Raw genomic sequence first — 17,753 nt, 5'->3', positions numbered from 1 at the left:
GAGGGGCCCCCCACGGGACTGGGGGTGGGGGGTGCGGATTGACAATTGCAGTGGCAACAAGTAAGTGCAAGGCAGTGACCACCTGGTAAGATGGAGGTCCGCCGCCAATCAACGAGTGCGGACCTGAGGAACACCACAGGCCAGATAGAAGTGCAGGGTGCGGATGCTGTAGGCAATTGTGCAGAAGGCCAGGACCCAATAGAACTCTTAAGTGCCCAGGCGATTAGCACGGAGAGAGGGAGAGAGGGAGGGGAGAGGATAAAAGGAAAGTCTTGAGATGCCTGCGGAACTTGGAGATCAGGCTCAAGGTGGAGAGAGAGAGGGAGGCTGTTCCAAATTAGGGAGACAGCGAAGGAGAGGGATCGACCGCCAGCTCTCTGCTTAGAGAAGTGTTTGACCAGCAGAGAGAGTTGGAGCTGCAGGATTGGAGAGATCTGGAACGAGAGTATTTTGTGAGAGCAATTTGCAGATAGCATGGTCCCTGGCCCCAGGCAGCCTTATGGATGATGCAAAGGGATTTAAATAGGATCCTTGCAGCAACCAGGAGCCAGTGGAGAGATTTTAGAGCTGGAGAGATACGGTCCCCGGGCTTGAGGCCAAGGGCAAGTATTGCAGCCCTATTCTGGATTAGTTAGAGGGGGCGGAACGAAGAAGAAGATAAAGGAAGAGGCTGTTGCAATACTCCAGCCTGGAAAGAACCAGAACTCTGGAGCCATTGAGCTTCTGGGCAAAGGCGAGGAAAGGCAGGATGCCTTTGAGGAGGTGAAGTTGAAAATGGGCCTTCTTGGCAAAGTCCAAGATGTGAGAAATGAAAGAGAGCGAGGTGTCGAAGATGACTCTGAGATTTCTAGTTTCAGAGGAAGGAGAGGGGGGAGGGCCCATAGAGGGTAGCCAGAGTGAAGGGAGGAAACGGGGAACAGGAGTCCCGATGGGAAGGATCTCAGTCTTGCTGACATTGAGACAGAGTTCGTTGGAGGTGCACCAAACTGGATAGCAGACGGGCAATCCGGAATGAAAGGAAGTAGGAAGAGACGCAGTAGGGAGCTTGAAGAAGAGTTGTATGTCATCTGCATAACACTGGAACTGCGAGGAGAAGGTAGAGATCAGATGAGCAAGGGGAGCGAGCTAGATATTACAGAGCCAGGGTGAGAGGATAGGGCCATGGGGAACACCACAAGTTGAAATAGAGGTGGAGGAGAAGAAGGAACCCAGCATCACCTGGGAGGAACGGTCAGTAAGAAAGGAGGTCCGCCTATCCAATGCCCGGCCTGAGAAACCAAGGGTATCATGGATCTGTTTTATGAGGATGGAGTGGTTGACTGTGTGAAAGGCAGAGGAGAGGTCAAGTAGAATCAGAACAGCAGGAGAGTTGGAATCAAGATTTGCAAGCAATTCTTCACGGGTGTTCAGGAGAGCAGTTTCCGTGCCTCTGGATGCTCAGAATCCAGATTGATGGTCGTGCAGGCAACCAATGAGATCAGTATGTTGGGACAGCTGGGGAAGACCAACTTCTCCAGAAGTTTCCCAAGAAAGGGAGTGATGGAGATGGGGCGGTTGTTGGCCAGACACAAGGGGTCAGCAGAAGGCTTTTTCAGGAAGGGGTGCTCAAGGGAGTGCTTGAGAGAAGAAGAGAAAGGCCCAGATCGAACAGAGTGGTTGCAGAAACCAGCGAGCACTGGGGCGAGGGAACAGATATTGCTGTTGATGGTCCTGGAAGAACAGGGAGAGACCTTTTGGATGAGACCTTCCTAGAGCGGACTACCCCTGTGACCTTGTCCGATGTGATAGGAGAGAAGGAGGAGAGGGAGAGAGGTAGAGGGTGGAGAGGCCAATGGAGGTGGGGTATAGGGGAATAGTGGGGGAACGGGAGGAAGAGAGAGAAATCGGGATGTCCTGAGTTTTAGCAGTGAAGCGGATGGCCAGTGCAGTGCTGAGGGTCTGTGAAGGAAACCGCGAGTTTGAGACTGCGAATGATTGGCTAGTTCCTTGCAGATTTTGAAGTTCAGCCGTGTTGTTAGAAGCTCCAGAAATGTGGGCCTGGATGTGAGCCCTCTTCTTGGCGCAAGTAGAGTGACGCTATTGCCTTTGGAGTAGGCGACAGACCAGCTTATCAGAGGATGAGCCCAAGGCCTGCCACTTCCGTTCAGCAGCTTTACACTTGCGTTTCAGAGCTGCTGGACAGAATCGTACCAACTGTTAAGCTTGGTGATAGGTGTCAGGCGGATCATCATGACGGGGGCAAGAATGTGAAGGGTGTTAGTGATAGCAAGTTGAAGATTGTTGAGAGCAGAGTCAGTGGGTCAGTCGTCAGCAGGGGGGGATGAAGTTGGAGGCAAATGCAGCAACTGACACCTTGTTTCATCGGCAAGATGATCGGGAACAAGCCTGGCAGTGCTGGGGAGGCTTGGTCAGGGGGCTGAGAGTTCCCAGGTGGGAGGAGAGGAGGGAGGTGTCAGGAAAGTGGGGTGGAGAGAATGTCAGAGAAAAACTCTGCATGGATGAAGGCATTCAGAGTGGATCTAGCCGAGTGAGTAGGACCCGAACTGGAGAACAGAGGGAGAGAGAGGTGCAGAGGTCACAGAAAAGTTGTGGAGGCCGTGACTGAGGAGTCATGGATGTTGAAGTCACCCAGGAGGAAGATAATTAGAGGTCGAAGTCAGGATAGAGAAAGAGAAATCGGCCCATTCAGAAAGGAAAGGAGACATAGGGCCAGGGGGCCTGTAGATAATGGCAACGGTGAGAGAAGAAGTAGGAGAGATGCCAAGCTTGCAGACGAGGCTTTCAAAGGAGGTGTACAGCTGGGAGGGTATGAGGGAAGAAGGGACCCACTCCAGGAAGATCAGGGCTACTTCACCACCAGATCGGTTAGGACGAGGCTTGGAGATGATCTTGTGGCCATCGTGGAGGAGGGAGTCAAAAGCAGTGACTGAGCAGGCATTGAACCATGTATCACTGAGAGCGAGGATCTCGAAATCAAAGTCTTCAAGAACGAGGCAGATATCAGAAGAATGTTTGACAGCAGAGCGAGCTTTGAACGTGGCCAAGTGAAGCCGGTCACCATCCTTGAAGGTTTTCCATGGTGGGGTACGGAGGGGTGGTACACCCTTCGAGGAGGTGCAGTGAGAGAGGTAGAAGGGATAGCAGGAGTGGGTAGGAAGTTGACGAGAGATGGCAGGCGCCGGTCAAAAATGAGGAGATTAGGGTGGGGATCCTGAGCCCTGATAGTGCTATTGTGATGGACATTAATGATACACGTAGCGGATGAGAAGTGAGCCAAGAGTACTTCCCATCTAGTGCCACCATTAATTTGTGAGGAAGAGAAAGAGGAGAGAGTTCATAGGTCTGGAGAGGGGACAGAAAAGAGGATATCAGTGACATTCTGGTTGGAGGAAGCACTGACCTATTGTCTGTGATAGGTAAGCCAGGATTCGAAGACAGAACATTTTAAAACCTTTTTCTTCCAGACTTCGTGATAGAGGAAGCATACGTGATAGAATAGCGGTTACAATAGATGGGAGGGATGGAGAGTGCCATAGAGATGCTAGAGAGGGGAGTAAAGGGATAAAAGGAGAGACTGCACAGGCACTACACGACTTACGCCTAGCAGCCGAACATGGCAGTTACATGTCCAACACAAAGTCTTAGATGGAGCAGGCAGTTCCAGGGGAAAGGAAGACCAACAACAGACTAGAGGTTGGCTTCAAGAAGAGTCCGGGCAGTAGGGCAGCAGAAGAAAAGGGGTGGAGATGAGAGCCCGGAGTCAGCAGATGAAGAGGCTTGAAAAGATCATTGTTGCGGGCAGGCAGCATTGAGCCCCATGTTGCAGTGGACCTCCAGGCAAGCAAGCGGACCAAGCGACATGGGATCGTAAATTATGTCACCAAAAACATCCCTTATTCTTTGTCAGCATACCCTATACCTACTTCAATAACAGGAAAAAGAAGGTGCAACATAGTTTGCAAAGACATCTTTCTGATGGAAAGGCTGCATTGCAATTTACCAGTCTCGAAAGGTCATACGGGACACTGATGGGCTTTTGAGGAGTTTCACCATCTACAATTTCCGCATCGCTACCATCTTTCCCTTCATAGACTGAAAGTCCAGAGGTTTCAGTTCTGCTTCTTTCAGCCACCCAGGTGGATAGCCCAGCTGGCACATGCAGCATATAAATGGAGGAAGATGATTTTCAGACACTCTAAGCGCCTCTAGAAGCTCATTTTGTTGCTGTACCTTATTTGTGGTTTGGTATTATCCAGCTACTCAGCAATTTTCTTCATTAGTCTGACTGCAGCATTTGCATCAGCAAACACTAATTCAAATATCAATCTGCACTCGCCACGTCTACCTCCTCTGTGCAGTATTCTCCTTGGCAGAGTGCAGTATTTACATCAGCAGATGTTCATTACATTCCAATCTGCACTCTCAATTTCTTTCTCATCTGTGGGGGTATAGTTGTCACACGTGTAGGATGTTAGGTAGAATGGGAATGCTCACACCTTGTAGTGGGATTGGCCCTCATATGATGTTAGGTGGAATGCTGTGTCTGAAAAAAGTGTCGTGCAAGTCAGCCCTGCCCCTTAACCGTGGTAGCGCTTTTGATTTCATAAGCAGCTGATCCTTTCTCTCTGATGCTCCGTCTTCCAACTACAGGCTGAACTGCCTGCTCCCTACACTGCAGGCTGCATATACGCATCGCGTCTCTGTTAATCTGTCACCACTCCCGTCCCACAGCACTTTTCCATCAGATGCTTTGATACTGGTCCCCCGCTCACCTTTTTATGCTACTGCCCACTGGGCGATTTCTTTCACAGCGTCTTGTTCATCCCCACTGCCCCAGCACAGTTCTCTCGCCATCCCTCACTCCTGCGGGGTCCGTTAGTCTCCGAAGGGAACTTCATCTGCCATTTTACTGCTGTGCTCTCTGGTGGATGCTGTTGCTGCCAGTTTCGGATCTTCAGAAACATCCAGAGCTGCGCCACAGTTGCCATTCTGCTCTCTGGACCTTCATTAACTTGTGGATCTACTTGGTGGGGGAGGGTCAGGGTTCAATGAGTACCTGTTAGGGAGATTTAGCATTTTTATGCTTCATCCCCTCTCCTAGTGAGACCCCCCCCAGCACATTTTGCCGGGCTTCTGGACCTTTTTCTTTAAATCCTGAATGAGTGGAGCCTTTTTCCACTCATTAATTCTTGTGGGCTCTGTCTTTTGGAACTCTCTTCTGTCTTTTGGAACTCTCTTCTTTGTATTTTACCTGTACTATGGAATCTGTCTGCTCCATAGCTCATAAAGGCATCTGTATTTTAATCTTGCAGTACACAGCTCCTTATAGGCAGTGTTGCTGGGGACCCTTAGGGTCCTCCTTTTGAGATGTATAAAAGGTGAGGCTTCTGGAGTGAAAAGCAAGTTGGCCACTGGAAACTGAAGTAACCAAAGAAGAAGACGACCAGAGACGCCTGCAGACTCTTTGCAACACCGTGAAGTGACCACTGTTGTCCTGACCCCGTTTTCTGTGCGCCAGATGAGCTCCGAAGAGGACAGCTCCTTCCCTTTGGCTGGTGAGAGCAACCAATGCCAAGACTAACTTTGAATTATCTCCCGAGGTTCTAGGAGTTTCCAGAGCTGAGGAACCCCAATACCAGGAGACCTGCTGCCCATTTTGAGTGCATCATCGTGGAAAGGCGGAATTCGTCCGAATCTTTGCTGAGCCCTCGAAGACACTCCAGAGATCCGATCCAACTCACCCAGACCCCCTCATCAGAGCGTGGGACTACAGAAAGCGAAGAAGAATGACCGGGCGATCCGCATCCTTTGTTGCCGCTGCAGAAAAGGCACCAAAACTGAGGGAACCAAGAATTTCCTGAAAGTTGTGCCCGAGGTCCACCCTTTAGGCTGCTGCTGAGACCCCGTCCAGTGTCCTGCCTTCAGTCATCAGACCAAGGAATCCAGAGGTCGGGTCCAGGGCTGCAACATCGCAGAATATTTAGCACAAACATTTTCTTCTAACCTAAGATACGGTGGGGGAAAAAGGTATTGCTTACCTGATTCCAGAAAGTCGCTCCAGAGCATCAGAGTGCATGTAGAGGTGCCCAGGGCAACCCCCTCTTACCTCCATTCAAGCTGCTGCTTGCTTCCCTTTAGAGAGTCCTTTCTTCGGGTCTCTGACATTGGTTAAGCCTTCTTGTATCTGCTTCCATAGGGACTAGAAAGTAACCACAGGAACTTTTTGATTTCTCCTGCTTTGCAAGACCTTAAACCCTATATGAACCACCTTTTTAGCTAGGTTTGCGCTTTTTATTTAAAAGGACTGGCTGTGCTGCGAAACTGCCTCTAGATCCTGAAGCTCTACTAGGAAAACACTAACCAACTGTTTTCGTCATACAATTACCATATTATTTTATGGGTGCGCAATATTACTGATAGAACTGTCAAACTCCTGTAACAATTGTATGAGTTCAGCCAACTACCAACTAAGACGTAACTATTTGAAAGTACTGAAAAGTATATCTATGTGTGATGGTTTATTGTGCTAAGTATTTAACAGTCACTCTTGTGTAAATAATAATAAACATATGTTTTATAATAAACATATGTTTTAATATACATATGTGTGTTTCCTTGATGTGCTTTACTTGCTTGGTTCAGTGTAATTACCTACAGCTCACATCTTGCTCTTAAAAGAAGCCTGGCTGCTCTGCCACTCTACCAAGGTCCTGAGTTAGTGCAGACTGATACTAAGAATTGAGGATCTACAAACCACTGGGATAACTTACTAAACTCTTACTACCAGTAGGACTTTAGGAAAACTCCCCCAACAGTACCATCCATTTGGGAGAAATTACTGAGGATGGGGAGCTCTGCCGTAGGTGACCATTTTGCAACTTGTAACCGGAAACTCATCGTTTTCCTTGGGTAGGGGAACGCCACCTTAGCATAGGGCAAGTTAGGCATTACTCCACCCTGCCTTTTAAGTTAAATAAAGTTCTTTTGAGAAAACTTGAACCTATTGTCTGTGTCTGACTCATGATGCCTTCACAGCGTCCTGCAGCCACTTAGGAGTTTGATTGGAGCATCATGCGTAAGATCGGAAGACTGCTGCTGAGGACAAACAGCAATGCCAAAGCCAAGTCCCAGTGAAGCCCTGCCTCTCCTGTATTGATCCAAGATTACCCTCACCACGGGCTGGGGGGAACATCCAGTCCAGACCCCTGCGCAAGATCACCTCTGTCAAAAGCTGTCCAATGTGTCCCGGACCATCCTGTGGGCATACCAGCCTTTGCAAGGGTATCTCTGCTGGATTGTTCATCACCCAGTGTTCAACTTCAACACCCTGCAGGTCACTGACTTGCAGGAGAAGGCCATCAATCCACTAGCTGCTGCTCTCCAAAACGAAGACGGACCGGCTGATGGCTATCTTGCTTGTCTCCACATACCGCGCCTGCAGACATATTATCAGAGTGAACATTGCTCTGCTGATCATCTCTGCCGTGTCCTAAGGTGGATGTAGTGGGGTCTCTTCTCATTGTGGGACCTGCTGTGGCTGTTGTCTGTAGGTACTGAGCATGGTCGCTGAAAGCTCTTTTGAACTGGAGTGCCAAATCACCTTCTAGCCTGAACCGATTCTAGTGCCAACATCGGCCCCTGCATCCGATACCCCTGCACCTCCATCAACTAGACCAATGGCAGAAGTAGGTGTTCTCAGTGGTTTTGCATGGCATAGAGGTGGTCGCCCAGAAAGTCTGAGTAAGGGGCTTACATACCTTTTTCTTGCCCCAAGTCCTGCCAAGGGGTTTGGATGGGCATAAGGTCCACTCCCTAACTCGCCCTTTCCTGGTAGTAATTAGTGGAGCTGTGGCCAAGGATCCCCCTCAGGGTAATCCCTAATGTGGTAGGATTGGGAGAGTACCTCTAAAAACGTTTATCTACCGTTTGAAGTGTAAGAGCTTTCACCTAGAAGAGGCCAGGAACTAAGATTTAAGCACTGCGACCGACTGAAACTAAATCCTGCATCCAAAACTGACCTCTGCACCCACGACCCCTGGGCCTCTGGGCCTCCCTCAACCAAACTAAGTACAGAACAACATGTCCCCAATGGAGTACAGAATCTCAGTAGTGGTCTCTGAAGAAATCGGAGGGGGGGGGGGGTATACATGGGCATAAAGTGCTGTCCTTCTCACTTTCCTAATCTAGATCAGTATAGGTCTGGTTAAGGATCCACTCCTGGACCTAGTGTAGTGGGATTGAGAGAGGTACTTACCTGAACCTTTCTTAACCTTTTGGAGCGCTACCTGAAAAGTATAACTTTGGAACGTATGACTTTAGCGTACAAAGCCCCAATCCATCTTTGGTCTGAAATGACTAAATCCTGGGGAATTATTCTAGTGTTGCTCTTTAAAGTGCTTCTTCTTTGTTTTATGCATCCGACTGCTTACCTGTATTGCACTGTTTTCGAATCCTATTCTTTTTCTATCTTCTCCTAAGGGTGAATGTATATTTGCATTTTATAGTAAATGTGTGACTGTTTGCCTAGAGGTTTCATTGCTTAGTGTGTATTTTAAAGAAGGAACAAGCAGCAATGTGGTTAGAATCCAGATACACCCTTTCCTAAATGGAGCTGCTTTTGTCCTCTTTCACCTTTGGGGTGTCGGAAGAAGTCCTGATGGAATGAAACGTAACGTGCTGAGATAATAATTTGGTGATGGCAGGGCTTTGCCATGAATTTTACTGATGTTTATCTCCTTTTTTATTCAGCGATCACAGAAAGCGGAGCGTGTCAAAAAGCATGTAAAGAAAACAATAGAGGAACAAAACCGTGTTCTCAGTCAAGCCGAAATGGGATTTACAGGTAGGATTTCATAACGTAGATTGCGAAAGGGAATGCAGCTGTTCCATATGAATGCTTGGGTACCAGTATAATGATGTTTGGTGCTTTATTGAAGTTAAATAAGCAACATGACCAGGATTTGCTGCTTATAAAGTCCATCTTGGCATTACATGGTGCCTCCTAGACAGCCACCTTGAGCTGCCTTTCTGCAGACCAGGCCATGCCACTCAGCTGCTCCCCACCACCTATTTCACCAGCCCTCGTGAGTCGCCCTCAACAAAGGATGGACATGTTGGCATCTGGTTGGGCCTGTTTGTGCCATACCTTCTATCTTGCTACTACCTACAACTGCTACTACTACTACTCGCCATGTGTCTCCTCCCTTCTCAGCCTATCCCCACTCTTGCTAGGGTTCTAATGGCCAAGCGCCCTGGAAAGCCCCAGCAAACTACCCTAGCAAACATAATGTATATCGCCATTGTCACCATCCAACATCCATTGACCACACGCGCACACACCCTCATGCTGATCAGTGGTTGATCAGCAGTCACTCACTCTGCAAGGATCATGAAACTCATCTCGTGCAACCACCTTGATGCCCTCTTCATCACTGAAACATGTTTGACCCTGTCTGCCCCCATGTTTTTGACATCCTCCTAAACCCAAGCTACAGCTTCCAAAAGGCCAACCGGCCAGGAAGGGCAGGAGGTGGAGTGACAATCATCTATATGAGAGATTGACCATGCTCTGACATCCACTTGCAGATCAAGCTTGTTCGAATCATTCTCCTGCCGGTTCCCTTCTACTTACCACCTCCCAGGAGTTACTCATTGCCAAAATCTCCAACTTACTCTCCTCTGCCAAATTAGCGTACATTCATTATGTCTTTCTCTGAGATTTTAATGGCCCTGAGACTCAGGCCAACAACCACACGCAGTGCCCTTTTCACACTGACTGGATCCATGGATGTTTAGCAAATTGTGCTCCTCCCTCAAACCAAACAAATGCAACACCCTATACTTAGTCTTTACATCTTTCCTCTAATCACCTGAGCAGATCCAATCTCACTCGACTAGTCTGACCACTGTGGTGAGTCAGAAGACGGACACAGACTCCCAGAGGACATGATCTACAATCTTTTATTAAAGTTATGATACACGATGTTAGACAAAGTTTGCATGCAGTACCCTCTGGGACCACTGCACAAAACTATGACTACATGTGTAAGCAAAACCAACCTTTGGTATAAGTCTGTACCACACAGTTTTTGGTAGCGGCCTGAGCAGCCAGGCTTATCTCAAGAGGGAATGTGAGCTGTAAGGGTGTTGTTACACATAGGTCTACAATCGCAAGTATTCAGATAGAAACTTATATTCAAAGTTTCTTGGTAAAACACTTCTTAATTTATTAAAAAGTCAATTAGAAAACATTCACTAAAAGGAGGCAATCAATATCACACAAAAATATACTACAGTACTTCACACTATTCGGTTCTCTGACATTTAAACTACTTTGAAGTAGGAGCAAAATGGCATTGAGAGCATTGAAGTAGGAGAAAAAAGGCATAAGATAATAAAACGAAAAAAGTACAGTTACTCTTAAACAGTACAAATAGTTTGAGTTCACCAGAGGAGTTGATTCAATGCAATAAGTAGGCCAAAGTCAATGGACTAGAGTCTTGTATAGGTAAAGACGGTTCTGGTAGTTAAACGGAAAAGTCTTTGCCACAGTTCTCAGAAGTAGTTCATATAAGAAAGGTTCATATGTCGGGTTGCAAGCTGACTAGGCCTGCAAGTTGCCAAAGTTTCACGCATTTTCGCAGCGAGAGGTAAGTTCTCTCGGTCGGGTTTTCACAGTACCTTATTTTGAAGAAAAAGATGCAGCTGAAGACTTCTGTTCCTGGCAGTTCCTGCAGATCTCGCTGTTCCTGAGCCTCAGTCGTGGGGACAAGAGGGGGGACGCTACGGGACTGCTGCACTGCACGGGGACTGGTCACAAAGCTGGCAAACTGGCAAATCTTCGATTCCGGTAGCCGTTGTCAAGTACACAAACTGGTGTTCTCTCTGGTATATTCGGTTTCCCGCAGCACGCTGGGGAAAATACAACCAGCTCCGAGAATGGTGTCCAGGTGGCTTACGAGTTGATTGGTCCCACCAACGCAAACGGAGACGTCGTCCTTGAAGGGCTTCTCTGTCGAGATGAACTTGGCGATTCGGACTTGCAGCAAGGCTTCCCCGGGCAAACCAACAGTCCAGGAGTTTCAACAGCCATCCTCTTCCAGCTCGTCTTTGGTTCTTTGGTTCCACTGGTCGACTCTGCCTTCCAAGCCAAGAGACTCACCTTTTAAACAGTTTCTCCCATTCATTCCAGCCTAGATGCCACTCACCCAGCAGGGTGGCTGTAAAGACCTAGTAAAGTCAATTTCACTTTACTTTCTCTGGGAAACGGTAGTGTATCCCAGAGAAGGTGTTTAAACCTTGGGAGAGCCTAAAAGGCTTCCCTGTGTCACTGCACTGAGGGGAAAGATGATGCCCATGGAGTTGTCTAAAACTCCATAATCAAAGAACACAAGAGTAAAACACACATCAAAATACACGAGAGAGTGGGAAAAAAGTCTCACACTCTCTCCAGGTAAAAAAATCAAGTCCTCAAAATCCATCAAAGTTGTTGGGGGTCTCTAAGGTGAAGGGAATAGCTCATTTATGAGAATTCTCCTTAACACACAGTAAAACTTTCCTTGTCTATGGGTGGTCCCTACCTGTCTTACTAAGGTGCTCATTTGTCAGTCGTGAATGTCCAAAGAAATAAGTCTGCTACCCAAAAATGACCCTAACTGACCCTACCACTAAGCAAATTAACATCAGTTAGGAGAAATTACACCTTTCTCCTAAAGTACTTCTAGTACCAGTTTTTAATATGCAATTCGCACGTAGTGTCTTGTGACTTCTTGTATTAGTCTCTACGAATCCATGAGGGAAAACATGAGCTTTCGATCTTCTCTTGCATTCCCTTTTGGCTGTCTCCTATCAGCAAAATCATCAGGGTACCCTTTTAAGGGAGTATGATCTTTTGTGGTTTTCACTCCCATTTTATAATAGAACTCTCTTGAGCCCCTTGATTCTGTATATGGTTTACAGGTATAAGCCCATGACAATTGGGCCTCATTACAAGTTTGGCAGTGCAGGGAAAAAAGTGGCGGTAATTCCGTTACAGCCACTTTTCCCGCACTGCCAGACTACACGTTTGGTGGTCGGGTGGGTGGAATTACCAGCAGCTCCGAGCATGAGGGTTGTGGTGGAGGGTGTTGTCTTTGAGCAAGTACACTGGTATGATTACTTGGGCATATGGTTTTCATCGAGTACTGGTTGGACTGCCCAACCTCTAAGGACTAGACTATCATGGCCACAGGGGTGGGGAGTGGGAGGGGGGGGGCAATCAAACCAGTCTTGGCAATCTATCAAGTCCAGGCAAAGTCCTCAACCCTTTTTGGATCTGAGGTTTGGGGTTATACTAACACCGGCTGCTCACAGTAATTGAAAATAAGTTTCTTTACCGTACTTACCTCCAAAGCATTTCACCTGCAGAATTGCAAATGGAGTGTGATCTAGGTCTAATAGGCGAGGATACTTAAATGAAGCCGATTTATTACTGGTTGAGAATATGGGGCAATCCTGGTTTGTCTAAGTGCCAGGCTGCACTCCTCTATGTGATCTCTCGGGGGCGGTGGGGTGCTCATAAGATTCTGTGGTTGCAGCACGTGCAGAAATTGCTTCTAACACTAGGATTACGTGTGTACCGGGAATGGCTTCTAACACTAGGATTACGTGTGTACTGGGAAAATCCTTTGTCTGTGCCAAGGATCGCTAAGCTAAATGTCAAGAAGGCTTACCAAATGTACAGTAGGAATAAAATGAGTGTATTCTGCTCTTTACTGTCTGGTGGGCTTCAATATTTAAGGTGTAAAAACACTGCCGGGATATGAGAAATAACTTGATGTTATAAGACCTACCTACACCGATCACTATACATAAGATTTCGATTGTTCACCTTACCTCTGAGAGCCATTACTGCCAGCTGTGACAGTACCCATAGTAGCAATTACCAAATTGTGATGCTGTGCCAGAGAGTCTAATTCATTTCATCCACAAAATAGTCCATAGGCGCACCTCTGTGAGAACGAACATGGCTAAATGACCTGTTCTTTGGGAAAGTACCCACTTGAGAGTCCGCAGCCACAATTTAGCTCACATAACCTTTCACAGAAGGGAAATATCCATTTGCATATCAGTCTTTGTCCCACCCACATGGGCAGTCCAGCACCGAAATGCTATAGCAATTCTCTTCTGAGTATCAACAGCAACCGCAGAAATGTGTTTCAGCCGGATCTGCGTGAAATTACTGAGTTCAAAAGTCTGACCACCAAAAGTCTGGGTTTTTTTCCCTCCATTTTTTCCATATATATATATATATATTTCTGAGGCTTGTGGAATCTGCTTAGATCACATGCTGTGCATAGGCCGACATCTAGTGGAAGCTGCGGAGTATTACAGTTTGTTTTTCGAAATTCGAAAATGGGCGTCGACACAGGCGTGCCAGTAATACTATCCCTAGTGTGACGTCCACTGTACCCAAGATCCCTCACGCGTCTAGGATCCTCAGATTGTTTTTTTCCGCCATACTGGTCGGAAGCATCTTGCGGAGTCCCCCGGCCTTAGCCATACTTTTGCTAATAATTGAAATTTATAATTCTTTATTGACATCCTTCCCCACCCCAACGTCGACCCTCGACACTCGACGACGGCTGGAGAAGACATCGACCGTCGGCTGCCGCACGACGGATCTGGGCCTGGGAAGGCCGCTGGCCTCGGCCCGGGCCTAGTAGGTCGCTGGCCTCGGCCCTGCAAGTAGGGAGAGTGGGGGGTGGTACATACTCTTCACTCTTGGTACATAGGTACACCTTATCTTATATATTTCCTACACTTACCAGCCCGCTGCCTTTAGGTGCGTATGGAGGGTACCCCTTTCCAATTCTGCCCCAAGTGCAACCGCAAATACCCTTGGGTCGACAGGCACGCCTCGTGCAATCTCTGCTTGCCGAGGGACCACCCCGAAGCGAACTGCAGAGCGTGTAGTAGGTTTAAACCTAAGACACTTAAGGACCGTTCGACTAAGCGTTGGGCCCACCACGCCAGGCAGGCGGCCATGGCAGCGGAGGGCGCCTTCAGCGATGGCAGCGACGCCGTACTTTCGGACGGCAAGGGCATTACTGCATCGAAAGACAGCCGAGCGCAGGTCCCCGACCTCGGAAGGTCGTCCGGCAGGGCGGCTATGGGGAAGACCCCCAGCGACGCAAGCGCTACACACCCTACACACACTAAGCACACTAAGTCCAACCGAACCTCGACGACGTCGACTTCTCGGAAAGAGGCACAAATAGAACGGTCCGACTCGGTGTCCTCTGGGTGCTCTCGATCGAGATCGCCTCATGACGCAAGGCAATCATCCACTCTTGCCAAGAGTGCCTCGCTCCCTAGACTAACGGAAGTTCGATCGTCGGAGGACGAAGACGACTTCCACCCCCAGGCCGCGCTCCAAGAGACGGAGCCCGCAGTTAACTCCAGCGAGGCCCCACGCTCGAAAAACACAGATACCTCTCCAGATCCTCGACGCCAGGCGTCGAAAGTCTCCGGGGCCTCCAAGGGACAGGGAAAACATTTTTCCACGCACGGGGAGGGGGGGAAACAGCGGAAAGCACATTCTTCCACCCCTGTACGACCATCCTTCCCCCCCCTAAGCAGACAGACAAATACAAGTCTACTGAGAGATCAACATCCAGCAAGGGTACCCTTGATAAGTCCCCTAAATTGCCTACTAAAGTCATCCCCTGTTCCAAAGAATGGTCCAGTGAAGACATAGACAGGGTCATGTCAAGGATGTCTTCTTTGGCTGATTTCTACGACAAAAATCCAGAGCATTTCCTCTCGTATGACCCTCAGGGGGCCACACCCTCAGGTTCCACTGATCCTATCCCCCTAAGTAAAAAGGCCCGGTTCGAAAGACCTGAACCCTTCGAGGTGCAGCCTTACTCTACTCCATTCCCTGAGGGGGACCAGGAGTTTGAAATTATGGAGGAACAAACCGGGACGGAATACTATGCGGATGATGGGGATCAGGAGGAGGGAGAAGATGAGCAGGAAATTTACAGAGTAGATTCCCCGGTAGAGAACGAAGCCCCAGTTACCGACTCGCCAGTCGATAACCAGCCCCTCCTTAATGAGGTTCTCGCTCGCGCGGCAGAACATTTTCACATCGACACCCACGGTGTACAGGAGGAAAGGGACTTCGCAGAAGAGTTGGTGGGAGAGAGGAGGCCGGTCGCTCAGACCATCCCTATCCTTAAATCCATCCAACGAAGAATAGATCCGTCCCTGGTGAACCCAAACCTCACCAGAGCAGTCAACCCCAGGGTCGAAAAGCTTTTCCGGGCAGCCCAGTCTGACCCTCTCTATATAAGAGGACATCTTAAACCAGACTCCCTAGTTGTTACCAACACTCGGAAGAGGGCTGGAACACCCTTATCTTCATCAGAAGCTCCTCCCGACAAGGAGAGCAAGAAACTTTACGGGTTTGGCAGGAAGGTAGCCTCAACGTCCGCCTACCAAGCAAGGATTGCTAACTCCACCACCCTGTTGGCCAGCTACAACTGCCATCAATGGGAAGAGGTCGCGGCGCTCAAAGCCTCTGCTCCTGAACCGTTAAAGGGCCGATTGGCTCGGATCTCGGCAGAAGGGAGAGCCGTGTCTGGTTGCATATTAAAAGCAACTTTCGACGCCGCGGACAACGCAGGAAGATTGATAGCAGACGGTACTGTTATCAAAAGACATGCCTGGTTACGGCAGTCGGGGTTCAAAACAGAAACTCAGGCTTCATTAATAGACAAGCCGGTGGAACCCGATCTATTGTTTGGGAAAGCGGTCGAAGACGCACTGAAAAACGCCAAGGACGAATACGAGACACTGAAATCCCTTGGCCAACTAACCAACAAACCCCCTAACCAGAGGAGGAATAGTAATTTTCGTCGCCCACGCGGCCAAAATTCACAAAGAAGCAACTATGCCCAGGGACAGGGTACACAGTGGAACAACAGCCAGCAGTCTACCCAAAGTTACGGCAGGGGTAACAAAAGAGGGCGTGGAAGAGGCAGAGGCAGCCCCAACAAGGGAGGTGGCACGCCTCCACCAAAGCAGTGACGCTCAGTTCAGGGTCCCTTCTCACGCAACCCCAGTAGGGGGACGCATTTCCAACTTCACCCAGGCTTGGGAAGGGATCACCTCAGACAGATGGGTGCTGTCAACAGTGTCCACAGGATATTGTATAGAATTACTGCAGCGTCCCCGGAACCATCCTCCACGACAAAGAGTACACTCCTTAGAACATCAGAAGATCCTTCTCGAGGAGATTGCCATTCTGCTAGAAAAGGACGCGATAGAACTCGTCCCAGGACACCAGGTAAACAAGGGTATCTATTCAACTTACTTCCTTGTGCCAAAGAAAGATTTGACAATGCGCCCAGTACTGGACTTACGGCCTGCCAACAAGTATGTCAAGCCCCAAAAATTCCTTATGACCACGCTACAAGAGGTAATCCCCCTCCTAAAAAAGGGGGATTACATGGCAACCTTGGGTATGAAAGATGCTTATTTTCATATTTCCATGCTCCCGGCGCACAGAAAGTACTTGCGCTTCAAGGTGGACAGTCGCCACTACCAATTCAAGGTACTGCCCTTCGGGATAGCTTCAGCACCAAGGGTATTCACCAAGGTACTGGCGGTGGCAGCTGCACACCTACGCAGGGAGGCAATCCCAGTGTACCCTTATCTGGACGACTGGCTCATAACAGGGGAAACCCCAGGAATTTGCAGGACAAACATTCAAAGGACTATCGACCTCCTCCACGATTTAGGCTTCTCAATCAACGAGAAGAAGTCAAGCCTAGTGCCAAGCACCTCAAAACAGTTCCTAGGAGCAATCCTAGATACTCAGAAAGGGTTGACCTTCCCTTCGGAAGAGAGAATTCGGAATATACTACTGCAAATTCCACATTATCAGTCCGGTCAACAAATAACGGTACGCAAAGCAATGCGGTTACTGGGCATGATGGCATCATGCATTTACCTGGTCCCCCACGCGCGACTGCGCATGCGTCCTATGCAGGAATGGTTGGCGAAACAGTGGTCTCAGGCAAGTGGTCAGTGGGACGATCTAGTGGTCGTTTCGCCAACACTTGTACAGAGCCTACACTGGAGGACAAGAGAGAATCTCGCAAGGGGAAAACCCTTTTACGATCCCGAAGTACAGGCAGTGGTGACTACAGATGCATGCCTGTCTGGGTGGGGAGCTCACCATCTCCACCACACAGCTCAGGGTCTCTGGTCTCACTCAGTAGCCAAGAACCACATCAACCTGCTAGAGCTTCTGGCAGTATTCAGAGCGCTTCGGGCGTTCGAGCCCCATCTAATAAACTTGTCGGTGCAGATCCGGACAGACAGCACGACAGCCATGTTCTATCTGAACAAGCAAGGAGGGACTCGTTCGCCAAATCTGTCCAAGCTTGCCCAGAAAATCTGGATATGGGCACTCAGACGGAACATCTTCCTGTCATCGCAACATGTTCCAGGGGAGCTCAATTCCCTAGCGGATGCTCTAAGCAGAGACTCCCTCCCAGAAGAACACGAATGGGTCCTTCACAGAGAGATCGTAGAAGATCTCTTCTCTCAGTGGGGTTTCCCCACTATAGACTTATTCGCCACAAACGAAAACAAACAATGCCCAGGATTTGCATCCAGGTTCCCCCAGCCAGACTCCCAAGGGAACGCCCTGTGGATGAACTGGTCAGGGATGTTTGCGTACGCTTTTCCACCAACTCCTCTCA

The 17,753-nt window shown here is 48.8% G+C and overlaps 1 protein-coding gene across 4 annotated transcripts in view; it reads left to right on the top strand.

The window, feature by feature from the left end:
• The window catches only part of PALB2 (partner and localizer of BRCA2), a 645,542-nt gene that overhangs the window by 106,381 nt on the left and 521,408 nt on the right, over nt 1–17,753 (top strand). For all 4 annotated transcript variants that reach the window (XR_011303236.1, XM_069647386.1, XM_069647387.1 and 1 more), the window contains exon 4: nt 8,749–8,842. Coding sequence is in view for 3 of the 4 variants with exons in the window: in XM_069647386.1 (XP_069503487.1) it covers nt 8,749–8,842 (94 nt within the window). In the remaining variant the exon portion in view is untranslated. The remainder of the gene's footprint in view (nt 1–8,748; nt 8,843–17,753) is intronic.

Source organism: Ambystoma mexicanum, chromosome 2q (assembly GCF_040938575.1).
Source record: "Ambystoma mexicanum isolate Mex_15411 chromosome 2q, UKY_AmexF1_1, whole genome shotgun sequence".
NCBI classification, from domain to species: Eukaryota; Metazoa; Chordata; class Amphibia; order Caudata; family Ambystomatidae; genus Ambystoma; species Ambystoma mexicanum.
Note: the sequence above shows the minus strand (reverse complement) of the source record. Positions and strands in the feature narration are given on the sequence as shown.